At 48.9% G+C, this 25,503-nt stretch overlaps 6 protein-coding genes and 1 non-coding gene across 7 annotated transcripts; 4 read left to right on the top strand and 3 right to left on the bottom strand.

Moving 5' to 3' along the window:
- Positions 1-973: 973 nt before the first annotated feature.
- On the top strand, positions 974-1,950 carry DFJ58DRAFT_649505 (uncharacterized protein; the record flags this gene model as incomplete). The annotated part of the gene is made up of 4 exons (XM_041381530.1): positions 974-1,081; positions 1,136-1,450; positions 1,507-1,709; positions 1,758-1,950. The coding sequence occupies 4 exons, from the start codon at positions 974-976 to the stop codon at positions 1,948-1,950; spliced, it is 819 nt and encodes a 272-aa protein (XP_041250841.1).
- An 8,622-nt stretch (positions 1,951-10,572) lies between these two features.
- DFJ58DRAFT_865709 (uncharacterized protein) lies at positions 10,573-13,168 on the top strand (the record flags this gene model as incomplete). Its single annotated transcript, XM_041394166.1, has 7 exons — positions 10,573-10,926; positions 10,959-11,026; positions 11,380-11,572; positions 11,632-12,059; positions 12,092-12,308; positions 12,367-12,495; positions 12,557-13,168. 7 exons carry the CDS (start codon positions 10,573-10,575, stop codon positions 13,166-13,168), a joined length of 2,001 nt encoding a protein of 666 aa, XP_041250842.1.
- Positions 13,169-13,532: 364 nt separating this feature from the next.
- DFJ58DRAFT_720990 (uncharacterized protein) lies at positions 13,533-13,836 on the top strand (the record flags this gene model as incomplete). Its single annotated transcript, XM_041384756.1, has 2 exons — positions 13,533-13,553; positions 13,612-13,836. The coding sequence occupies 2 exons, from the start codon at positions 13,533-13,535 to the stop codon at positions 13,834-13,836; spliced, it is 246 nt and encodes an 81-aa protein (XP_041250843.1).
- A 674-nt stretch (positions 13,837-14,510) lies between these two features.
- Positions 14,511-15,876, top strand: DFJ58DRAFT_754721 (transcriptional regulator of RNA polII, SAGA, subunit-domain-containing protein). The gene is made up of 4 exons (XM_041388017.1): positions 14,511-14,711; positions 14,762-15,073; positions 15,131-15,285; positions 15,337-15,876. The coding sequence occupies exons 1-4, from the start codon at positions 14,549-14,551 to the stop codon at positions 15,658-15,660; spliced, it is 954 nt and encodes a 317-aa protein (XP_041250844.1). The 5' UTR covers positions 14,511-14,548; the 3' UTR covers positions 15,661-15,876.
- Positions 15,877-16,187: 311 nt separating this feature from the next.
- DFJ58DRAFT_t17 lies at positions 16,188-16,273 on the bottom strand. Its single transcript has one exon. It is a non-coding gene; the product is annotated as a tRNA-Ile (tRNA).
- Positions 16,274-16,576: 303 nt separating this feature from the next.
- On the bottom strand, positions 16,577-19,621 carry DFJ58DRAFT_754732 (DNA ligase/mRNA capping enzyme). Its single transcript, XM_041388018.1, has 12 exons — positions 19,485-19,621; positions 19,056-19,425; positions 18,572-19,006; positions 18,319-18,518; positions 18,169-18,263; positions 18,018-18,114; positions 17,635-17,968; positions 17,483-17,576; positions 17,364-17,431; positions 17,201-17,314; positions 17,021-17,149; positions 16,577-16,968 (listed from the first exon to the last, which is right to left on the bottom strand). The coding sequence occupies exons 1-12, from the start codon at positions 19,520-19,522 to the stop codon at positions 16,648-16,650; spliced, it is 2,295 nt and encodes a 764-aa protein (XP_041250845.1). The 5' UTR covers positions 19,523-19,621; the 3' UTR covers positions 16,577-16,647.
- Positions 19,616-24,980, bottom strand: DFJ58DRAFT_674929 (uncharacterized protein). The gene is made up of 8 exons (XM_041383091.1): positions 24,705-24,980; positions 23,954-24,637; positions 22,527-23,899; positions 22,249-22,470; positions 20,917-22,195; positions 20,725-20,862; positions 20,324-20,674; positions 19,616-20,276 (listed from the first exon to the last, which is right to left on the bottom strand). Exons 2-8 carry the CDS (start codon positions 24,489-24,491, stop codon positions 19,900-19,902), a joined length of 4,278 nt encoding a protein of 1,425 aa, XP_041250846.1. The 5' UTR covers positions 24,492-24,637; positions 24,705-24,980; the 3' UTR covers positions 19,616-19,899.
- Between the last annotated feature and the right edge of the window lie 523 nt (positions 24,981-25,503).

The raw sequence follows: 25,503 nt of genomic DNA on the forward strand, positions 1-25,503 counted from the left end.
TTCAATGTAGAACTGCGCCCATTTAGCAGCAGATCCTTTCATGAACGAAAGCATGATTGAAATTCTTTGCCTTTCTGTGATGCTGGGCCATTGCGTCATATAGAGCGCTATTTGTGTTGCCCACATCTTGGCATCGATGGAATCTTTGTCTCCTGTGAATTCTGTGGGTTTAGCCATTTTGATTGAGGATCGCGGATATTCGCAAGATGCTCAGATCAAAGAGAAAGAGGTGCAAGCGGTAATGCGTAGAGTCGGAGTCCCCTATAGTTCAAACCTAATGTCACAACCCTTATAACGAATTAACGCAGGGGCAGAGACTAGGACTCAAATGAAGGTATCACGACAAGAAGATAGAGGATAGCAGGTACGTCTTAGGATTGCTAGCAGTAAGCTAATACAAAAGAGGTTTGAACTGAAGAACTACTGACTACAATGAGCTACCTATATACATTTATTGAAGCGGAGACTGAATCTGAATCTGAACTAACTAGCCAATCATTAAATAGAAAAGGGAATCGTACGATGATCTAAATATAACTACACCTATGATGTCATGGAACGTGTGATGGCTGTGCAAGGGTTCTCGAAGGTTCTAGAGTCACGTGACTTGATCGCTTGAGTAAGGAAGTCGAAATCAGGGATGTCGGAGATAGAAGTAGTGGGCGCTAATGGAATAGAGAAGTTCGGATTAGGGTTTGTGAAGGTTATAGGTATAGACGTTGACTGAGCGCTAATGACAGGCGCTTGTGATGGGCGCTTAACAGGTGTTTTACGAGTGTTCAAGAAAGAGCAATGGTTTGTATTTGGAATTCGTGACAGTAAATGTTTTGTTCATTCACTTTTTAAATAGATTGTTGATCACACATTCTAGGACTACATTGAATGCGTTCTCAATTCTCCCATCGAGGGTCTTAAGCTTGACTGGGACTTTCCAAAGGCGCATCTCTGGAAGCACGCAACTAGGGACATCCGAATGAAGGGTGTAGTACGCAACTACAGCACCCGTCCGAATGAGAAGCTTCATGGCCCCCTCAAAGAGGCCTACGAGCGCCAGTCGAATGGAAAGGATGTCGCTGACCAGGTATGTTTCTAACATCATAGTATCTGATGTTCGCTCATGTAAAGACCTCGTTAGATACTCCGTGTTGACAAGCGCAAATTCGCAGTCAAAATGTTGAGAGCGCACGTGGACGTACTTGACGACCGGCGCACATTGGCAGAAGAGGGCAATGATGACGATGAAGTCCCGAATCCCGTTGCTTTCGAGGGGCACATCAAACTTGGTTCGACACAACAGCCCGTAGCCATCCAAGACATCGAGAACCACAGCGGCCAATTGGATCGGGCGTTTCAAGGCTTTCATAAGAAGTTTTCTGACTTTATCAACAACTCATTACCGACGTACGGATATCAACTGGAGAGATGGGTTACCATACCCACAAACTTCTTGGTGAGTTGATCTTGTTTTGTAAATGTCTTGTACTGATTTATGTATTTCTGAACTAGATTCACGAACATCGATATCTCAAAGTTCACTACGAGTCTTCCGTCGACTGGAAGCAAACTACCGACTACCTCCGATGCACTCCAAGCTTCCATGGGCACCCGCGCTATGACTGTGCACTTATAAAACTCACTCAGGAAGTATCGGTCTTTGTTCGCCTTGTTTTTATATTCAGTTGTCAGCTTCTGGATGTTGGTTCCTTCGAGTTTGCACTGGTTCAGCCATTCACTGCTGGCATTGGTGCTTCTCGCAGGTTGGACCGTGATCTACGACTTACTCGTGTCAAAGCCGTCCCAAGGGCAAGTTCAATCTTCATTCCAGTCCAGTCTTTCATTCGTGGCGCTGTTTGTTTCCCTGATCCTGATCACCGAGATGAATTCCTCGTGGTCGACCACATCGATAGTGACATGTTTGTGCGCATGAAGTCACGTCCAGCACGCCAGTGACGAGCTCCAATGTCTCGTCCATTTCACTTCCACCTCTAGCACCCTGAATCAGAACTACAATGTCCAGATATGTACGTGGATCTCTCTTTTCTTAACATCACCTCGTCTGACTGCACTCTGATTCAGCTCCACTCTCCCATATCTCCAATGACACAGCCATCTCCTCTTCCCGCACCATGACATCAGGCAGCGTTCTACAAACAGCGCTCTGTTATCTGGAAGCTATCCGCACCAAGGTCCCAGAGTTGGTCTCATGGGAGAAGGGTTGCCCTGGGTCCACTTGCGAAAGGGAATCAGCTGAACGTATTGTCCAGGGTGAGGTCAGCACATTTTGCGCTGGCCTTGATGGATCTACCTCTTCTTCGCAAATGTCGGCAGGCAATCAATGGCTTGCTGGACACTATTCGTGTCAACCCTCTTACACTTGAGGCCGAATCCACATTCGTAGAGCCGGTATTCGACGCAGAAAAAGTGTCTCTGCACCAATACTCAGCTCCGCTCTCCCATATCTCCAACGACACAGCCATCTCCTCTGCCCACACCATGCACTGCTCAGCTCCGCTCTCCCACATCTATGAGTTGATGCAGGGTCTGGAGCTCGCCAAAACACTCCTTTGTCGAGAAAATCTTAAGCGCAACTACACACAGCAAACGCTACAGGTTTGGGACAAGCACTTTGAGTTTGCCGAGCTCAAGCGCAAATTTCCCTCGTTGGGTACTAACTGCTACTGCGAACGCAAGCATGGGCTTAGGCACAGGCAGGGGCAAAATCATCGAAATCATCGGCAAAGTTCGATGTGCCGTTCCTCGCTAACCGACCCTCCAAACACCTCCAACACCCCTCCCCCCCCCGAAATGCCTTCTCAGAGGACGAAGAGCTTTCATTCGACAAAGAAAGAGTAGCAAAGAAGCCCAAAAGGAACGTGACCACGGGTATGAGGACGTGGTGGAGGTGTCATATACCATATATCCGGTTACAGATCCGATGATCTGGATCTCAGATCCGATCCAGATCCGATGAACATATCCGTCGTCCGGTCCACAGATCCGCTTCGATTCTTATTTCATTTCCTGTTCATATAACTCTAACTATCGTTCATCTCCTTTCGGTATTCCTGTACACCAGTATACCGGTTATCCTTTACTTCCGCTTTGCTTACTGATCCGCTATGCTTACTGATCCGCTACACTTACGAATCCGCTTTTACTTGTACTTCATTCCCGGTTCATGATTCGTGATCCATCCAACTTACCAATACGCTCCACTTAGACTTTGCTTATACTTTCGTACATAGCCTCGCACCTTTGCTTATGGATCATTCCGTTAGCTATCCGTAGTATATAAACCTTTGTATATGCGCTGTAGTAGATCAGTTCGAATATCATCTTAGATTGCACTCATTCCGTCTGGACTCTAAGTCCCTCCGTTATCCGTCCGGACTTGAGTACGCTACTCTTGTCTACTCCGAGACTTAGGATAGATTCCTATAGTCTACATATCCGCCTCTGTCTTCGGACAGTCCTCACCCGTTAGTTTCTAGTCCGGATCCGATCCGGATTGGCCGTTACTCTATATACGCGATACTTTAGCTCTCTGAAATAAGGGGCAAGACTCGGGAAAGGGGCACAGCGCACGAGCTGAGGCCGAAGCCCTTCGGATCCGATACTACTTGAGTACGGTCTTAACAGTATATTCGAACTCATACCTTTCCGAGTTACTTAACATCTATCATGCCTCCTACCAAGACACAAACAACTCTGCACGCGGTCGGACTAACCTCCCTCCGTCGTGATCCGACACCTATAGTCAACACCTTCACCAGTTTCTCTCAGCGCCGTGTTAGCACCCACGGAACTGCTCAAACCATATCCGAACTCCTTAATCGTCGACACCCCGGAAACCCCAACACGCACTCCCACCGTAGGACCTCCGGACGATGATGATCCCGATGATGGTGATGATGATTTCCCTGGTAATCCACCCGATGATAACGGTGGTGATCCGGATGATGATCCGGATGTTGAGGATGATGAAAATGACGGTCTAAACCCACAAGACCGCGTTATGCTTCGACTCTCAGAAGCCATCGATAACCTTGCTCGCAATAATCGTCGCGCGCCCGCATCCGAAGATTCTAGAGTCAAGGTCTGAGAACCGGATACCTTCGACGGATCCGAACCACGGAAGCTCCGTGCGTTCTTCGTCCAGTGTGAGCTTAACTTCCAGAGCAAGCCTAAGGCTTTCCGTACCGGAAGGGCTAAAGTCAACTTCGCCCAATCCTACCTTAAGGGTATGGCCCTTGAATGGTTTGAACCGGATCTCCTGTCCGATGATTTGGACGACCATCCGGATTGGATGGATGACTATTCCGTGTTCATGCTTGAACTCCAAGCCAACTTCGGGCCTCATGACCCATCCGGTGATGCAGAAATGCAGCTCGAACAGCTCCACATGTGCGATGGACAGCGCATCAACAAGTACGTTGTGGAATTCCAGCGTCTTGCTTCACAGGTTCGTGGCTGGGGCGACGGAGCCTTACGACGCCAATTCTACAACGGACTCCCGGCCCGTATCAAGGATGAAATCAGTCGCATGGGTAAACCCTCTACTCTTTCCGAATACAAAGTCCTCGCTCAGACTATCGACGCCCGATACTGGGAACGGAAGGGAGAGATCTCTCGAGAAGCTAAACCCACTTCATCCACTACCCCTAAGCAATCTGCTTCTGACCGGACGAACTCCAATACGTCCGGATCCGGAAATCACAAATCCGGAAACTCCAATGATCAGAAGTCTACAAAGCCATCCGCGTCCTCGAACTCGTCCGCTCCTAAGGTTCCGGATCTTACTTCCAAGCTGGGTAAGGACGGAAAGTTAACGTCCGAAGAGCGGCAGAGAAGGATGAACAAGAAACTCTGCTTATTCTGTGGTGGACCCGGTCATACTGCTCGGGAATGCACCAAGTCTACTTCGCGTGCTGCCAAAGGCCGCGCTGCAGTAGTCGCTCCGGAAGTCAAACCGGATGTCTCTACTGAGACAAAAAAATAGTCCACGACTCTCCTAGCTCCGTGCAGGAAGAGGGTCGCGTTGACTCTGCCTGCACAAAGGAGTTAAGACTCAACGCTGTCGCGCTCTCGGATCCGACTTCCCTCTGTCCATATGTTTCACTTCCGTTACTTCCATCCGTATCCGAATTTCCAGCTCTTGTAGATTGTGGTTCTTCTCATTGTTTCATAGATACTGCGTTCATCCGAAAACACAAAATCCTTACATATCCGATACCTACGATTCCGCTCCGCTTGTTTGATGGTACTTGTAATAATACTATTTCCGAAGCTATAGATTTGTCCGTCCGCTTTCCGTCCGGTGTAGTCACCTCTGATACGTTCTACGTTACCCCTTTGGATTCATCTTGTTTTAATCGTTCTTGGATATAGCTGGCTCACCCGACACAATCCGTTGATTGACTGGGTTTTGGGCAGCATCGAATTCCGGACGACATCTCATGGAATGCCATCGACCCCTCCGACGTCACTTCCGTCCTCGGATATCCCTCCTCCGACGGAAACCATACCTCCTCCGACTACATCCGTACCCTCCGCTGATAACACTGTTCCTAATATATCCCTAATCAATGCAGTTGCCTTTGCCGGGCCTGCAAGTTAGAAGGATCGGTCCAGTTCAGTATATACCTTCGACCATCCGGTGTCGATCTCCGATCCGCTTCTCTATCGTCCGATCCTCCGGATCTATCCCAAATTCCTTCGGACTATCACGAGTTTGCGGATGTCTTCGACAAGGGAAAGGCTGGTCAGCTTCCTCCACATCGTCCTTATGATCTGAACATAGATCTGGAAGAAGGAACTAGTCCTCCCCTCGGAACTATCTATTCGCTATCTCCCCGGTCGAGCTTGCAGCCCTCCGGAAGTTTCTTGATGAAAATATTGCCTCTGGACTTCTCCGCTCCTCATCCTCTCCTCACGGAGCTCCGGTCCTATTTGTCAAGAAAAAGGACGGATCCCTCCGCCTTTGTGTGGATTTCCGTGGACTCAACCAGATCACTAAGAAAGACCGATATCCATTACCCCTCATTGCCGACCTATTAGACTCTCCGAGCCGTGCTAAAGTTTATACCAAAATCGACCTCCGATCCGCTTATCATCTTGTCCGGATAGCGGAAGGGGACGAATGGAAGACTGCCTTCCGAACGCGCTATGGCTCCTATGAATGGTTGGTGATGCTGGAAGGTCTCACTAACGCTCCAGCAGCATTCCAGCGCTTTGTCAATAGCGTGTTGCTGATATGCTGGATGTTATGCGTTTATCGTATATCTGGACGACATCCTCATCTATTCCATGACCTTGCGTCCCACAGGCACACGTCCGAGAAGTACTCCGTCGACTCCGTAAACATCGTCTCTATGCCAAACCCGAAAAATGCGAATTCCATTCCACCTCCGTTGAATATCTCGGATATCTCCTATCTCCGGACGGCTTAACTATGTCGTCCGTAAGATCCAGCTATTACTGACTGGCCGGAACCTCGGAAAGTCAAGGATATCCAATCCTTCCTCGGATTCGCAAATTTCTATAGACGGTTTATATTCAACTACTCGATATCGTGGTTCCGTTAACACGGCTTACACGCAAGGATGCTCCGTGGAACTTTTCCGATGAATGTCGGAAATCCTTCGAAGAACTCAAGAAGCCTTCACTACGGCTCCGGTGCTTACGCACTGGATGCCGGATGTTCCTATAGTTGTGGAAACCGATGCCTCTGACTACGGCTATAGCTGGAATACTATCCATAGTATGTCCGGACTCAGAGCTTCGTCCGGTAGCGTTCTACTCTCGAACGCTAACCGCTTCCGGAACTTAACTATGACCACCCACGATAAGGAACTCCTAGCTATATACGAAGCTTTCCGGACCTGGCGACATTATCTAGAAGGCTCGGCCGAGCCTGTAGATGTTGTCACGGACCACAAGAACCTTGAGTACTTCGCCACTACCAAACTCCTCTCTCTCGCCGTCAGGCCCGCTGGTCGGAATTCCTCCATCAGTTCAATCTTGTCATCCGCTTCCGTCCCGGAAAACTCGGAGTTAAACCGGATTCCCTTACTAGACGCTGGGACGTCTATCCCAAAGAGGGGGATAAGGACTACGCTCGAGTTAACCCTCATAACTTCCGTCCGGTATTCACGTCCGAACAGTTAGCTTCGTCCCTACGAGCCTCAACCTTAGCAACTCCGGTTCTTAGAGCAGCTGTTCTAATGGATATTGATGACCTTCGGAAAGACATCCTGACCGCACTTCCTAATGACCCTATTGCAACCAACCATCTTCCGGTACCTTCAGATCCGAGATGGACAGTGGACGATAGGGGTTTCCTCCGTTGCGACAACCGTATATATGTCCCAGAATCCGATAACCTTCGACTTCGCGTCCTCCGTAATACTCATGATCACCCCTTATCCGGACATTTTGGTCAAAACCGAACCCTAGACCTCATCCGACGCGAGTATACATGGCCGGGTATACGCACCTATGTTAAGGACTACGTCCGGTCCTGCACTACCTGCGCCCGAGCCAAGGTTCCGAGACATAAACCCTACGGATTGCTCAAGCAACTACCCATACCGGAAAAGCCTTGGAATTCCATATCCATGGATTTCATAGAGCAACTTCCGGACTCATCAGGCTTTACAGCCATCCTCGTTATCATAGATCGTTTATCCAAACAAGCAATATTTGTTCCGACTCACGATACCATTACCTCTCCGGATCTCGCTCGTCTATTCCTACTTCATGTGTTTTCCAAGCACGGAGTTCCGTCCCATGTCACCTCGGATCGCGGTACAGAGTTTGTATCCCACTTCTTCTGATCCTTAGGAAAAGCATTGGATATGGTCCTCCACTTCACATCCGGATATCATCCGGAAGGGGATGGACAAACCGAGCGTGCCAACCAAACCCTGGAACAATACCTTCGGATATATTGCAATTATCAACAGGACAACTGGTCGGAACTACTTCCCTTAGCAGAATTTGCCTACAATAACGCTCCAAGTGCTACTACCGGAGTATCGCCTTTCTTTGCTAATAAGGGTTATCATCCGAACATATCCGTCCATCCGGAACGCGATCTATCCTCCATCCGCGCTCGCGACTATGCTATAGACCTCGATGACCTTCACCAATTCCTTAGAGAAGAAATGGCTCAAGTACTTCCGGTCCACTCGTCCGTCTAAGAAACTCTCGGAAAAGAACCTAGGTCCGTTTGAAGTCATATCCCGTCCGGGTACCCATTCCTTTACCATCCGACTTCCCGAATCCATGAAATCCGTCCACCCCGTCTTCCATGTCTCACAGCTAGAACCATCCGTTCCGAACACAATTCCCAATCGGATCCAGCCTCCTCCACCTCCGGTCGAAGTCGACGGAGAACCAGAATATGAGATATCCGAAATCCTAGACTCTAAGCTGGACCGTCGTAGAAGACAATGCCAACTCTTATACCTCGTCCGATGGTCCGGATACGAAGGAACAGACGAAGAGACTTCATGGCTACTAGCCACGGAACTCGGAAACGCGTCCAATCTAGTCTCGGATTTCCACACTGCATATCCAGACAAACCCGGTCCTATTGCTATACAATGAATATACAAAGCGGATATACAAGTACATTAGTAGCAGAGAAGGCAGATCCGAAAATCCTCAGCCATCCATCTCCATGTCCCCACCCGATCCGGATCCGGATTCTTCAACGTCCTTGTCAGTGGCCTCAGAACGAGCCGCCTCTGTAATCCGGATTCCATTCCGGATCCCCTCAAGAAGGATGGTCTGGAACTCCCTCTGCTGCTCCAAAAACGCCTCCAAGTTAGTATTCATCCGCTCTATAGCAGTCCTACTCCCTTCCGCCGCTCCGATGCTCTGCTGGAGCAATCCGTTGGTCCGAGCCAGTTCCGCTACAATGCTATTAGCGGCCGCGACCCAGGCCTGATCATCATACTCCACTTCCACCTCATCCGCTACTACCGTCTTCATATCCGGATCCGGAGTCGGACTCTGCTGGCGCTTCTTACCCTTGCCTCTCGGAGATGGGTTCTCAGCAGCGCGCTGCCTCTTCTTAGACTTGGAATCCGTAGCGGTTCCAGGTCGTCCGGGACAAGGAGCCTTGTCCTTCCGGCACGCGTTACAAGCCTTGATCTATCCGAATGTTAAGAGTCACGGATCCGAAGATTCAAGGATGACTTACCAAGGAATTGCTATCCGCATCGGACCACAGACAGGCCCGACCCTTCTTAGCGCAGCGGGTACAAGCCCCATCCTTATCCGCTGAGATGGCGCGAGACTACGGATCCGATAAGGGACGGATCCGATAGAACAAGTCATAACTCACCATTTCCGCCACTATAGCCCTGCGCCTAGCCTCCTCCGCTTCCCTTCGGGCCTCAGCCCGTTCAATCTTCTTAATCCCTGCCAAGCGCTTCCGTTCCGCCTCTTCCGCTTGTTGCTTCAGCTTTTCAGCCTCTTCCTCCTTCTGAACCTCGGCCTCAGCAGCAGCCAGCGCGGCCTGGATATCCGCCAGAGTCTGCTTAGCGGTCTTCTTAGAGCCGGATCCGTTATCAGTCATGGTTGAGATAAGCTAGTGGTAGTGAAAAAAGTAGGGAAAGGAAGGAACACCCTGCGACGCTTTGGCATCCGTATATCTGTCAGAAATCCGAACTCAGCAACTTCTCCCATCAGCTTCTCCATTGTCTCGCACTCATACCATCCGTTCCGGATCGCTGATTCTTGTGCCTCTAGGGATCGGCCCTAAGGGGGGGATACTGTCATATACCATATATCCGGTTACAGATCCGATGATCTGGATCTCAGATCCAATCCAGGTCCGATGAACATATCCGTCGTCCGGTCCACAGATCCGCTTCGATTCTTATTTCATTTCCTGTTCATATAACTCTAACTATCGTTCATCTCCTTTCGGTATTCCTGTACACCGGTATACCGGTTATCCTTTACTTCCGCTTTGCTTACTGATCCGCTATGCTTACTGATCCGCTACACTTACGAATCCGCTTTTACTTGTACTTCATTCCCGGTTCATGATTCGTGATCCATCCAACTTACCAATACGCTCCACTTAGACTTTGCTTATACTTTCGTACATAGCCTCGCACCTTTGCTTATGGATCATTCCGTTAGCTATCCGTAGTATATAAACCTTTGTATATGCGCTGTAGTAGATCAGTTCGAATATCATCTTAGATTGCACTCATTCCGTCTGGACTCTAAGTCCCTCCGTTATCCGTCCGGACTTGAGTACGCTACTCTTGTCTACTCCGAGACTTAGGATAGATTCCTATAGTCTACATATCCGCCTCTGTCTTCGGACAGTCCTCACCCGTTAGTTTCTAGTCCGGATCCGATCCGGATTGGCCGTTACTCTATATACGCGATACTTTAGCTCTCTGAAATAAGGGGCAAGACTCGGGAAAGGGGCACAGCGCACGAGCTGAGGCCGAAGCCCTTCGGATCCGATACTACTTGAGTACGGTCTTAACAGGAGGTAGGACTACATGCAGTACATTCTTCAAGCGCTTACCTGTTTGTTTTAGAATGCTTATCAACACCCAACATTTCCTTTCCACGACGTCACCAGTCTATGTACCAATATTCATGCAGGCGCATGTCAAAGCGATGCAACTGCCATCTGCCATTCCGCAAATGTGCATCTCATCAAACGGTGCCATGTGTCCTCCGGTTGTTGGGAATATTGCATCCCCGAGTTCGCCTACTGTAGTGCAGCAGCAGCCCTCACCCCCTTGCGCCGCTTCCACGAACGGAGTCAATGGAAACCATGCTGGCACTCCTACGTCAGATGGCGATTCAGTCAGGCTGATCGCTGCACCAAACGGCATTGCTGCCAATAATACTGCAACACTTAATGGCACAGCACATCAATCCACAGACGTGCAGATGTCTCCCCTGCTGATCCTTCCCAGTCCAATCAGGCCAGCTCACCAGCGCGTCCCAAGGCCGAATCCCAGCATGTTCCGGTATCTGTCCCACTGTAAGTCCAAATTGTCGTGTTTTTCTATCTTAACTACACTAATAATACATGTCATAATAGCCATGGTATGGACACTGCCCTCGTGGTAGACTGACTCCTAGTTGGACCGATATCAGGGTGAGTCATTAGTCATTTGATAGTAATCGGTACTTAAGTCAAACGACCTGCAGCTTTTATTACATGTCAACTTTGCCAAGGCTGAACTAAACATGCCGCATGTCAACAGCAAGGACGGCAAGACGCTGCGGAGCAACTGGCCCTGTGCAGGGTCACGTCTTTATAACATGGAACCAGGCAAGTGAAATTGTTGTGCCTCATCTCCACTGTTCAGACTTAACTTTCTTGTGTCTTAGTTTCATTGTCATGCCCCAGGCTGGAGATTCCTCAGACGACTTCGCAGCAGAACTTGACGCTATTGAGGATACTGAGTCCGAATCTGGAAATGATGAGCAAGACAACAAGTTTGATGCACGGAGCGAACTCGACACCCTGAGGACAGTCTTGACAATTCCTCAGCCTGACGCGCCCATGCACGAAGTCCACAAGGTGAGTTTACTCATGCTGCCATTCTCTTGGTTCGGTTGATGTAGCAGTTGAATCTCTAGGCACTAGAACTGGCGCAACAAGCTTATACTGCAGTTCGGTCTGAGTTGCGCGCTCTCAAGAAAGACCATGCGATGCTTCAGGCTGCTATCCCTGCACGCAGCCGAAACCGAGTCCTTAAGAAGACATCAACCATCGACAATGACATTACCCGTGCGGGCAAGATGTACGCCATGCTCAACTACTTTTGGGTCATGAGCGGGCTCTTTCCGACAAAACCCCAGCCAGACGTTGATCCACGCAGTGATACGCGTTGGTCTTCGCCTGAAGCGAAGCTCAATGGTGCAATGGCCGAGCTATATCAGTGCATTCCCAAGGCTTTGCATAAACCGATGGAGACCTACCCACAGTTTGGATCAGTGATATGTCCGATTCTCCCTCTGTCTGCGCATCAACCCTTACGCATGAGATACTCTAGTTTCGCGCTGCGGTTAGTTCCGAGAGGTCAAACATACTGCATAGTCTCAAGGACTGCGCTGGTCTTATCTTCTCTACTTTAAAACTCGACCCGACTGTCTTCACTGACGAGCCTGCCAAAAAGAAGGAGAATGCGCAACTTCTCACTCTTTTAAAGAAGGATGTCAGTGCAGAAAAGTATACACGTCTAGCCCCCGTTCTGTTCATGGATCCTTCTGCTCTCGTTCCAGACGACTTCCTCAAAACACCAGTCATGGCCAAGGTGCGCGACGTTTTCAGCTGCTGTCGAGCAGTACATTAATACTAACTCCATCCCTCAGATCATCCGAGTCGAAATCTTCGGGAAGGCTTCACTGTCTGGGAAGACCAAAGGACATCCGAAGGCCAGGGGTCAGCGTTGGTCTACGCAGTGTGTCACGGAAGGTCTGATTGCAGGTGCTGCTATTGTGGTGAGTGCATTAGTATAATCTTCGAACTTTTGCATGCATGCTGATCTCGTCTCGTTCTCAGGCGCGTTTTTTGTTAACACATGATCAAGAGCTCACCGCAACCGGACTAGCCACGAAAATTGACTATGCACAAGACTTTGATTTTTACTTGAAGCGACTATTCAAGCGCAGCCCATGGGCTACGAGTGTGATCAACTATTACAACCAGGAGGTTTTCGGCACGAGCTCAGTCCTAGCTACTAGTGGTACTGCTACTCTACCCTCTGCTTCCCAACCTCACACCTGGGAAGACGACTTCTTACAGCAGTTAGAAGATCCTGCCTCCGCACCACAACTTCCGTCATCGACATCTTCACACATTACTTATGCTCCAACATCTATGTCTATCAGCAATCCAGGAGGGCCTGCCACCACCACGCAACTCCAACTCGAAGTTGACATTGGTCAGCTGTCGCTCGATGCCGCTAGAACTGACTTGCCACCATCCGCATCTTCTGGCAAGGGTGGTAGGGTGTCTGCAGCTCAACGTCGAGCTATTGCTCAGGCTGCTCAGACTCCCGTGGACTCAGACGTGGTCCCTGTCATTCCTTTGGCTCCTCCTCCAGTAGTCAAGCGTGTTACACGCAATGGTGGTGCCAAAACGACAGCGAGGAAGGCGTCAGGGAGAAAGTAGTTACTTAAATTTGTTGATCTTGTCACCCTCTGATTTGTTTACCTACACAACGGAGTTTTTTGCACCATGCAAGTTGATTTACCTGACTACCATATTGCACGCTGATGCGTCTCACAGCTATTAATTCTCGGATGCCCCGCCCAACGGCACATTGCGCACCTCTTGATTCAGCCGCATTCTAAGTCATCCCAATTAGGGTAGTATAATCACAAGGCCAAACAAGTTGAGCTTTTTTTCTTATCAATGCTTCCATTAAGACTTCTTTCATTTCAACCATTTCCTCCTTTGAACAGACGTCGTCATCAGCTCCGAAAATTCCTTCGTCGACTACTGTAACATGCATCCGCTCGCACTGCATCAATTAATGCCACCCTTCAACATCATGGTAAGTTTTACTACTATTCTTATTATGCTGGATACCAACATAATTCTATCTTCCTTAGGACCGTCTTCCCAATAATACTCCCATTCACCTCACACATCCGCTCACACTCAGCTTCACCACTCTCGCACTGGTCCAGGATACCAACATAATTCTACCTTCCTTAGGACCGTCTTCCTACTCCCATTCACCTCACACATCCGCTCGCACTCAGCTTCACCACTCTGCTGGATACCATTGGCAACATAATTCTATCTTCCTTACCACTCGCACTCAGCTTCACTAATAATCTTGCACTGGATAGTACCAACATCGTTCTATTACCTTCCTTACCGCTGAATACTCTTTCCGCTCGCACTTGTTTTTTTTTTGTTATTATTATTACTATTACCATTATTAATATTAATATTAATTGGGAATTCCAGCGAGAGCATCGAAATACAAGCGACGAGTCTTGAAATTGTCTGAATTTGCCTTGCTACCCTTTACAATGCTTACACTATCATTTCATGGCCTTAAAATGTAAGGCTCATCCCGCATTACCCAGGATCATTACAATGCCTTAACATAATTTGGACAGGCATTATAAGTGCCTTGAAATTTTATCGTACACCATTAACATGCATTGTAAGTGTGCCGTGTGAAAAGGTCCCTTAAAATGTCTTAAATTGAATTCGAAGGCACGCGGGAAATTTCCGACATAGGAAGCTCAAATTCGGCCCTCCGACAAAATTGAAATGTATCTCAACAATGCTGCCTGCGTCAGCTGCCAGTGAAACTCAATTGCATGACCTTCGCAACGCTGGCCTTTACTAGGCATTGTAGGGTACCAAATCGTCAATAGTGTCTACAAGTTGAACGTATTGTTCTGCTGCTTCAAGGCCTTAAATTCTTCGTGGGAAATCCTCTGGCGTAGCAATATCCACACTAATTTAGTAACTGAGATCCTCCACACCAAGCCGAGACTCGAGTTGGCTCTAGCTAGTCATTAGTTACTAATGTCACTATCCTCGACATCGACAATCAAGAACCAGCTCAATGCCGCTCTGGGGCAGAAGGCCCCAGCCTATTTTGAAACCCTCAGCCAGTTTGTTTCTGGCAAGGTATCCAGGATAGAATTTGACGAATCCGTTCGCCAGGCGCTGGATGCTCCGAATTTAGGTAAGTGCAATTATTTCTGGTGTTTCGTAGTGACACTAACATTACCATAGTCCAGCTACACAACTCCCTTATCATCTCGTTGTTTGACTTCACCGTGCACCGTCGACTACCCACACCCCCTCCTGATGTATCGAAGCCGCCACCACGTAAACGTCGTCGAACGTTGCCTTACCAAGGTCCGGATGACAATGATGATACTTTGCGATCATCGAGACTTAAGCGGTGGACTGTGTCTCTGGGAAAGCGCGAACGCGACCGCATACGAACACTGCAATCTGTTCCCAGTGAACGTCCGAGACCTCGGAAAGACACTGATGAGATAGCGCGCGATAGAGGGGTGTTCTTGTTAGGCGAGCGTGGAGGTGCGCATAATGGTTCATTACATTTCTACGACCACCTGAAGTTCTAGTTCATTAAAGATGCGCCTGGCAGTCGCATGCCCTTGCATCTTGCATCGGTCTCAAGAGCTCCGACATTACAACATATTTCGGATAGAGTTAATCTCATAGCAGCACAACATAACCTCGGCGCGCCATCACGAGCTGTAGCATCGCTATTGATGCTTGCATTTGAGGTCCGTCATCCTTGAAAGTATTGGCATGCGATCCTCACATATTTTACGCAGGCCAAACTGAAGCAACTCATAACACATGCGCTTTCTCTTACTTCGACGTCACATGCTATCGCTTCCATAACTCCATCCACACGCCACTCACATAGCCGTGTCCTCACTGCATCGTCTTTTGATACCCTATTCACACTTTCACCTGCCGTGCTGCCGAATAAATCAGCCGCGGCTATGCGCCTAGCTATTGGCGACAACGACATTATGGATGATGAAGATGTTATCTTACTAAAGGATCGAGAGGTCCGAGATCAGCGATGGCAGATACTTGCTCTGCTTGCCGAACGAAGCACAGTCAACGAAGCCCTTAGGAATCTCAGATGACAGCCGCCTTTCTCTGTCATTTAATTGCTGCACGTTACTTGCCACCCAGTCATTCCACTAGTACACCAAGGATTCGAAGGCTAAACTTCTTTTATGTATTATACGGTAGCATAATTTACCAAATAATGGTCTTGACTAGGGTGCAGTCAGACTATGATATCCTGATGAATTACATTCAGTAGACCATCTACAAAATATAAGCTTTGATACAATGTTCCAATTTTTAAGTGCCACAAGTTTGGAACATTTCCTCTCAGAATCCACTGACACTAATTTCTATGTCACAGTAGTACGAGCGGTTCAAACAGCTTCAGTTATTTCTGTGGCTCATTAAACAATGAAATTATTGGTTGGTTGAACATATGTTGTCTATGAAAGATCCAGATCACTCTTAGGCTTGCATTTCTTGCCATCCGGGTTAGCAACGTATTTAGAATAGAATTTTTAGATGCCCAGGCGAAATAGAGGACCGTCACGCATCGCGGAAGCCCGAGTCTGGCAAGTACTTCCGAGTTAGACAAAAAATATGGCCAACGTGGGGATCGAACCCAAGACCTTCGCGTACCAGGACTTGGTATTAGCACGACGCTCTAACCAACTGAGCTAGTCGGCCATGGTAAAACGGGAAAAATATGTTGTCAAATCGCTGCGCGTCTCCTGTCATCACTCCAGTTTGCGACCGCGAATCATTAATCATTAATGGGACCTCGAGTCCTTGTAGCTGGTAACAATGACATGCGCTCCTTCGGCCTGGTACACTTGGAGAAGGCCTCGAAGTATACCGATCCATAATGAAAATGAGTATGTATTATATGTATTCTTCGGACACTTGCCGCACGGCGCAGCCAGTCGCCGACGAGTGATCGCACGACGCATATATGCAGCTGTGTCCAAGTCCAACACTCGTTTCAGCGGCATATGTGAAACCTTGGTCAATGTATAAGATTGGTACATATGAGCGCCGTAGATAATGCATCTGTGAACTGCCTATTGGGACATCTCCAGGTCCTCTTTCCTTCTCTTCCTACTGCTTTCACGATCAATATATTCCAGCTTCTCTTCCCAGCATGCAATGGACCGTTGTCTCTTGAGCTCTCTTCTTTGCTCTTCGACAGTTTCGTCTCCCAGCTTCCCCCACAGCCTTCTTCCCCATTCATCCAGGTCCTTATACTTCGCGGCATTATGGGCCTCTCGCCCAACCGCCTCAAGAGCTATAGTTCGCAGGCCTCGGAGGGTAAGGCATTCCATATAGGACCTCTCAGATGGACGGAAGAGCTTCGTGATGCGTGGAAAGCGGAGCTCGTAGTACTGGATTATCTGTAAATGTGAACTACAACTGCAAGGTGTGGACAGAACGTACCTTACTCTGTGGCGCCTTGGTGAACCCCGCGCCACATAATTCTACCAGAATCGGGTTCCGAACGAACACAGATGGCCTTGGTAGTGTTTGGAATACCGTGTACGTGTAGCACAATTCATTAATAGGCAGCTGGGTGTTCAGTGTTCAGTATGATTCTAAGCCCTGGCACAAATAGATCACCTTGGGTCCATCAACCGCGTCTGCGCGTATCCAGAAATTGAATTCCTCAAGCTGCTCACGGGATAAACCATACGAGACAGTAAAGTATGCAACAAAGTGAGGTTTGCAACCAGGCTAAAAGAGGCATATTAAACCGCATGACAATGATGATTTCTGCACTTACATCGATGTTCATTTGCGACGAGTTGCTTAGGACGGCAATGTAGAAAGTAGTTAGAGTCGATGTTGGTACTAAACAGCCGTGGTTCATCATAACCTCAAGGTCTCGTGGATAAAACACACCTCTCAGCTCTCTACCCCTGTCTTTCTCCCAAGCAGCAGCAATTACGACGAGGTCTATAGTATCGCCATACCCAGGGATGTAGTCCTTTTTCAGCTGTATGCATGTGTTTCAGAAAATCTAGAGGCTATAGGTCAATAAATTATTGGCGTACCTTAACCCAGGGGAGTTTCCAATCTCCATAGGTGCTATCTGATGCCTTGAGTACCAGCCCTTCCTCGCATTCCGTAATACGCTTGGCCCATGTTTTCCTGAGTCTCTTTTGCCCTTCAGCCTCTTGCACTTCCCCGCCTATGATAACTGCCCGCGCAGCCAATATAGAACGCCCTGGAACTGGGGTGATGATACTCTCAAGTAGCGACCGGCGCATATAATATGGTGCGTTCATCATGGAGGCTGCGCCCACCTGCAAGACATCAAAGAAAACGAGCGCGAGGTGCAAGGTGAGGGCCGTTGACGAATTCGAATGGAGTGAAGGGCAAGAGTCTCTGTGGGTGTGGGTGAATTGAGGGTCACGAGCATGAAAGAAATACATGCTGTGTGCGCGAATCATGCTGGGTCTCACCCCTTCGATATCCGCCCGCCCGGGCACCCACAGCAGTGCGCGCTATTAAGCCACGTATGTGCCAAAACTCTGGAATGAATTCAGGTAGTGTAGATGCCACAGTCATGTGGCGAGTAGAACTACCTTCTATTTTGTGCTGCTCATCAGAATACGCAACCATCTCCGCATCGAGTATGATGTCTCCCATACTATACCCAGCAAGGGCCTCTATGATTATGCTTTCCAAGACGTGCTCAGCGCATGAATTGGGAGTATGGCGAGATGAAAACATACGGGTGTACTGCAATGCGGTCCAGCGTCGAGTCTCTCTTGCTCTTGCTGAAAATTATGATTTGTGGATCACCTTGGCCACGAAATCGCACATGGATCTGTGCACGCTCGCCATCATACTTGGTTTCCGCCCAGATAGCGCTACTTGACCTGAGAATGTTGAGTGCATGCATCGGGCTCCGGCCCTTTGCAGATTTCGGTATCTTCAGATGATGTAAGTTAGCTGACGGGTTACTACATACTTCAAAGAGCGCACCTCGACGGGGACACCCCAGCACGGCCTCGGGTGTGAAATTGCACGTCCAGCCTCAAAGCACAGGGCCGCTTCGGTTATGTTAGCACGTGTTCGGTACATTTTCAACATGGAGCCACTTGGGTCCCAAGTCTTCATGAACTGCTCCTTTGTTAACACCGACTTGCTATTCGTGTTGTATTCAAGAAGAGCGCGACTGGTGGATGCGACAGGGGGAGCATATAGGATGGGTCTCAGATCTTTCAGAATAATCTGCGTGAGGTATGCAGCATCGAGGGCAGGAAGAGATTCAAATAAAGACCGCAGAATAGCAGATTTAGACCGAGGTGGAGACAGCGAATGATCCGCGTGGAGAGTCTTGTCAGAAAATGCGGAGGTAGATGCCAATTCGTCCAACAATACGTTGATATCCTGGAGATTCTTTGGCCCAATGAATGGCTACGTTTCGGTTAACTGCAGCCCGCAGATCAAATATTCAGTAAGATACCTCGGCATTTGATGATTGTAAAGCAAAAATTTCCTGGCCGAGGCACCCTGAGTTCTGTTGCTTACTCCACTGTTTCAAACGGGCAGTAGAGATAGGCGGAAAGATAGAAGTATCTAGGCAGTCTGGCAGGAGCTGTGATAACCTTGCTTCTTGCAGGTCATACTTCCTGTGTGAGTCCTCTTCAGGAAATAGGAGACGGAGAACGTGTGTAGTAGTATCCCGAGGTAAGGGTGAATAGTTATTCTGAAGGTTTTCGACCCATTTTGCAAGAATGCCGGCGGGAGAACGGCAAGAAGGAGCCTGTTTGTTGATCCTGGACGATGTATTATGTGCCGGAACATTGGCAATTTGGTGCAGCAGAAAAACAAACCTGGAGTCAGGGGTTTCATAAGTTGAAACAATTGGAATGGTAACAACTTCTGAACGCACAAGGAAAATGGAATTTGTTTTGCTTGCTCGTCAGCCATCCTGCTCGAAAACACGTTTAGTGCGAATCATGGTTATGCTCAGAGAATCACGGTGTACATCACACAGTAGATTTGACGGCTGAGAAGGTAGAGTGAGAGTCGAACGCGTCGCGTAACTTAAACTCGAGGTTATCACGGTCATGTGCTGACATGCCACAAATAATGGCAAATAGCCGAGACTACATGATACATTTGACATTTCAGCAGGTCCGTCGCTATTTCGAAGCAGGGTATCTACGAAAAAATCAACGAGGCTGGCAGACCAGCAACATATGAGACAGGTATAGATGAAAACAGATGACCACGATCGAGATAGGTAAATAGAGTACAAGCCTTGATCTCGAACACAGGGTAAAGTAACAAGGGTAAGAATGTCATCAACTCTGTCTTGCCGTATGCATTGGTGAGGGTATAGGGGATGATGGTGCGTCAACTGGTAATCGGGCCGACGCGGGAAGGCCTATCATACGACTGTGTCTGTTGCCTTTCTTGCCAACCGCGATGTTCAGGCCACGACTGGCGGCAAGATTAGATGCTCGTGACCGTTGCTCCACCGTAGCTCCTTCGGATCGGGAGAGCGAGAGATGATCAACACTTTGTTGTGAGTCTTGTGGATGGTGGTGACTCGAAGATAGGTGAGCACTCGATTGAGTTAAGTTCGACTCGACGGTTGCATCCTCGGTGGTATCATTTCCACTTTCAGAATGAAGGGAAATGCTGTCGCCGTCTTCAGAGGGTGTTTCGTCGGAAGGAGCTGAAATAATTGTAAGGAGCGGAAGATGAACCAGGATAGATACATACCGTTCAAGCTCCTTCCAGACAAGCCCAGCAACTGATCAGCAGCAGCGTCCGAATACTGTCGACTGTTCCTGCGACTCAGCTCCTCAACGTTGTCCTCATCACCCTGTCCAGAGTCAACATTGAAGACTCGGTTGAACTCGCCTAACATGAGACTAAACACGCCAGCGGGAATCCCAAGAGTAGGGCTGAAGACAATGCCGACGTTGCGCATCGTCATTTTGTTCGCCGACGAATTTTGAACGATGAGTATGAGATGGGCTGTGAGAGCGCGCAACAGGCTATAGTTGGCAATCGGCAAGGAGGCGATGAGGTCAGATAATTCTCGAATGCGCTCCTGTGCGTCGACAAAGTCTGCTACAGATGTCAGCACAGGCAGGCTGACAAGCTGTAAGTGCACTCACCGATCACTGCCAGGAACTTCAGATGCAACTCGCGTGTCAATATACTGGCGGGCAACTCGCGCAAAAAACTCTTTAAGAGTCCAGCGATGGCGTGAGGATCCCAATATTCATCTGATGCAAGAAGATCCACGTCCCCCTCTACGAACAACAAGTCAGACAATCATTCAGAACTCAGAACATCATGGAACTGACCAGCATTGAAGCGATCTTTGAGCCCTTTGATAACAGCTGAGCTCCCGCTGAGACGGTATATGCCCTCTTCTTGGTCTGCCTTCTTTGCCTCCAGATACTGGATACACCTGAAAACTACTGCAGGCAGACGAGCGATCTCTGCGACCTCAATAGACTCTTCTAGTGGCACACCAAAGACAGCTCTGGGGATATGAATTATCGCCTTGTCCGCAGGCCGTCCAAAGTTCCAGAAGGACCGCGACTTCGCCTTCTCTCGTCTGTCACTCGAAGATGTGGAACTCTCCGAAGGAGCATCCTTGCCGCCAAACTTGTATCCTGCTGGTATAGGCGCTCCGTTCATGGGAGCAGATATCTTTGCGCGATCACCACCTTTCAGAGGTGTAGCGCTAGGTTCGGGTGATGATGCACGATCAACAAAATTTGATGCGGTCGGGCTGGCTATAGCGGATAATCCTGGGTGGACAGACTTCCTATCACGTCGCTGCTCCTTCGACTTGTTCTCCGGTGAAAATGATTCCTGCTTGGGGTAAGAACCACGTTGTAGGTCCGAATAGTGCCCAAGCTCAGAGTTCGCTCTCAAATACATCAGATTTCCACTGCTTCCCTCTAGCGGCGAGGATGTGGGCAACGAGTTTGAAAGCTGCTCTGAGCTCCCAGAAGACAGCCCTCGCTCCAAAATCCGCCGAGCAGTCTCCTCCGCAGTGTAATGGTCTCGCTCGTGGTGAGCTGACGGGTCGAGTTCCTTGGTGGGACTAGCCGAGTGTGGGCGCGAATCCTGGGTGACCACAGGAACTGGTGCGGAGTGGAAGAGTTTCGCGTTGGTACCGTCTTGAGCAAGCTGGTTGATGGGGACTGCGCCACCGCGCGAGATATCATCCCTAGACATTGTCCGCATGGCGCGCTTTCCGTTAGGCGTGGACACCGAACCATCTTGTGTGGAACTCGTGCTTGATCTTGGCTGCGCAGATCCAAGTCCCTGCCCAGGAGGGACGTTGACGTTGATAGATACCGGACTCGGGGCAGCGGAAATGGATATGGCAGGATCCTCGTTGAACGTTCCAGATACATATCGTACAAGAATGTCAACCCAGCTGTCACGCTCTGCATCGCTTTCTGCACAGAGGACGTGGCGCGAGTGAGATCCATTTAGAGCTTTCTTTGCCTCGATGATGAGGAAAGCATGACGGTAATTCCTTTCATCGTCATTGTCAGCTGTGCGCTGCTGTCGCCCGATCTGGGCGGAGGTAATCACGATTGAGCCAAGATGGGCACCTCCACGCTGAGGGGACACAATAAGACGACTGCGGTTGATGACAAACGGAGGTTGCTTACACTTTCATAATACTCTAATACCGGACCCTGGAGGACAAAGTATCGTGACTTCCACCCACCAAAATTCTTCCCCCGCTTCGTCAGGTATCCTTCCTTGTGTCCGGCCTGCATGACGGGCTTATGGGTCTCTCGAACGATGTCGGAAGTAAAAAAGGCGATAATTTCGTCCTTATTTTTCACAGGTAGATCGACTAATGATTGGAGGTACACCTCGAGTGCGACCTGGGCGTCGATCGTGTATAAGATATGACTATCACTGATGAGTGTATTATACTCACCTTGCGTTGATCGGACTTCGCAGGTGCATGGTCCCTCCAGATCCTTCCCTCTGGTAGTACCGCCATCTTCTTCCCGATACCCTTCCCAACGCTAGCTCGCATGCGATTATCGAGGGTCAGTACATCCGAGTACAGCTTCTCCACCTTCCATGGCTCTTTACCATGTCCCGGGTACACATCAACGACGAATGATAAAACCTCCTTCCCACGGTCATTTGGTTTTACAGACGAATGCGAGACAGCGACCCGCGTCGTCACAAGGTCGTCTGCTAAGAGAGGAAGTGCACGGAACGTCGCGCTGGTACCGGATGATGAAGTCGGATTTATCGGCGACAAGTAGGAAGTAGGTAGAGGAGATTCAGGGATAAGAACAGAAGAATTGTCGGACTGCAGTAGCTCCCGCTGCGGCTGCCAGTGCGCCTGCGAAGGCGTGCTCGCCGCCGCAGATGGCTGTGGGTTCGACTGTGTTGGCGTGAGCATTAATGCAGGATCCGAGGATTGCACGTGGGATGAATGAATATGAACAGCGCCGTGCGAGGGAGGCATTGGAAAATCTTCTACTGCTGCATGGGGCTTATTCTTCGTTTCCGAGTGCTCTGTTATCGGCTCATCTTCACGTTCATCATCGTCCATATCTAGGAACTGTGCCATCTCATCTCTTTGCTCATTTGTCAGCATGATCGTGGGAGATTCTGTCCGGGGCGCGCTAGTAGGCGCCTTTCCAGCATGACACTCCACATCATTGCTAAACCCAGCCGTATGCGGTGGACTTCGTAATGGGCTCTCACGCATGTTGGCAATGTAAAGCTTCGCCTCATCTGGGAGTGAAACAGAAGATATTCGAGATGCCCGTGATGGGTGCTGTGAGTTATCAATTGTTGGGCTGAGCAAGCCTGTCTGAGATGCAGTGTTTGAGATACTGGTGGGAGATAAGGTTGAGCCGTTGGGAGATACGGCTGAGCCATAAAGGGGGATGAGGGTGTTGATGGATGGTACATGAGGCTGGAATGCAGTGGTGGAAGAATGGGCTGGTCGAAGAGAGGCAGGAGGGGGCAGGTGAGTAGACTGGAGAGATGGTGGTGGTGCAGAGGGCTGTTGTGAAGGAGGTCGTGAGTCGGTTGTACGTGGCACTAGAGGCTTCTCTAGGTCAATACTCGATTGTGAAGTTGAGCCTGGCGAGGTAGCCCCACTAGAGGAAGTAGCAACAGATGCGGCAGCAAGTGATAATGAGGTACCTCGAGGAGGCACAACCAAAGGAGAGTTGAATGGACGCGCAGACATTATGGTTTGAGGCGTTTGAGGCGTTTCGAGATTGAGATCACGAGTATTGATTTCTGGTGGAGTAACGGGACGGTCGTCGTGAGACGGTGATGCTGGGAAGGCATTATTTAGGAATGTGACCAGCACGAAATGGAATAATAACTCACATGTGGCATCTAGTTGGTTGTGAACCATCCTTGATCGCAAATCGGCAGACCCATTGACAGACATACTCGACATCGTAGCATTGGATCCTGACGACCTCAAACGCCTAGCCTTGTCCTTCTCGCGATCCTTTGCCTTCTTTGCCAGTTCAGGAAACATTCCTGCTGCTTGTAAGCGAGTCTTGTAGGTTTCTCGTTCACTACGGACACGTTCAATTTCCTTGAGCACCTGGTTATATGCGGCACGTTGCTTCTCAATGAGTTTCCAAAGTTGTGTATTTTGAGTTGAGAGGACGTTGCGTTCTGATAGAACCTGATCCAATGCAGCGAGTATTGGATTTGGTGCGCTGGCATGCGTGGCAAGGAGTGTTTCGAGAGAAATGGGGTATGTAGTGGTGTTGGCAGTTTGACCCAATGCAGAGGCCGCGACTGAAGCAGCGGAAGAGGATGCCTGAGGTCTCATTGACATCGGAGATGACGCTGACTGTGAAGTCGAGCTTCGTTCGCGAGAGGGCGTGACAGTAGCAACCGGAGTAGCCATTGTAGCAAGTTGTAACAGGTCAAGCTTTCGTGATAAATTGCACAACAACAAAAACTTGGAACAAAACTAAGGAGCCAAGCGAAGCCTGAGAAGAAGATTTTTTGGCAAGTGAGCCCTAACGTCGTAGCGCTGTACGATTCGATGATCTGTCCCGAGAATTAAAAGTGTGAAATTGAGTTATGGCAGCCTACGATATTTGAGGTTCTTACATACCAGTTCAGGTCTGGTTGTAAATACGATAATAAGGTCGTTATTTCGTAAGTCCGCGTTCTAGACCGTCGTGGACAGCGTCGAACTCGCTGTGTTGGACGTTGAGCTCGCGGTTGTAGGCAAGAAGGAAGTCACGGGCTCGAAGCTCAAATTTGTGGCTGTCCAGCAACCACAAAGTGACATCTAGTGACATGGACACACAATCAATATTAATGAATTATCAGATCTGTCAAACTAATTAGCATCAGTCTGTTGACTAGCTCGAGCCCGAAATTCCCGGTATTCACCAAAAAACACAGGATCATCTAACTAAGTTTTTTTACGACCAATCCCAACGATCCAGCAGACACCGGAATTTCAATATTGCGGGCGACCGCGTAATATTACAAGTATAGCAGTATGATAGAGTATGATCTGCACCGTGAAAACTTAGTCGCTCGTCAATGGTCATCATACCACGCGTGAACCCCTGATTCGCTGGATCATCTATCCTGCCGTCCAGGAGCAAAGTTCATAATAATATCATACAGCGCAGAACGTGAGTTGGGTTATCGACCCATGGTATTTCATTGCTTATCATAGTATGCAAGTACTATGTATATACTTCATTGATGGATTGACGTTAATTCTGTGGTCAGCACAGGCCAATATTCATCATCCTTACCTCTTTATTTTGTGCCTGATAAGCCTGTTGTGTAACTTTACGGATAGGGCTCATATGATGAGACCCTGTCCGCAAAGTTCCTAGGTTGTGTTTCCCGATCAAATCATCCTTTCGCTAAAACCGCGGAACGCTGAATGT

Source organism: Suillus subalutaceus (assembly GCF_016647625.1).
Source record: "Suillus subalutaceus strain FC151 chromosome Unknown DFJ58scaffold_2, whole genome shotgun sequence".
NCBI classification, from domain to species: Eukaryota; Fungi; Basidiomycota; class Agaricomycetes; order Boletales; family Suillaceae; genus Suillus; species Suillus subalutaceus.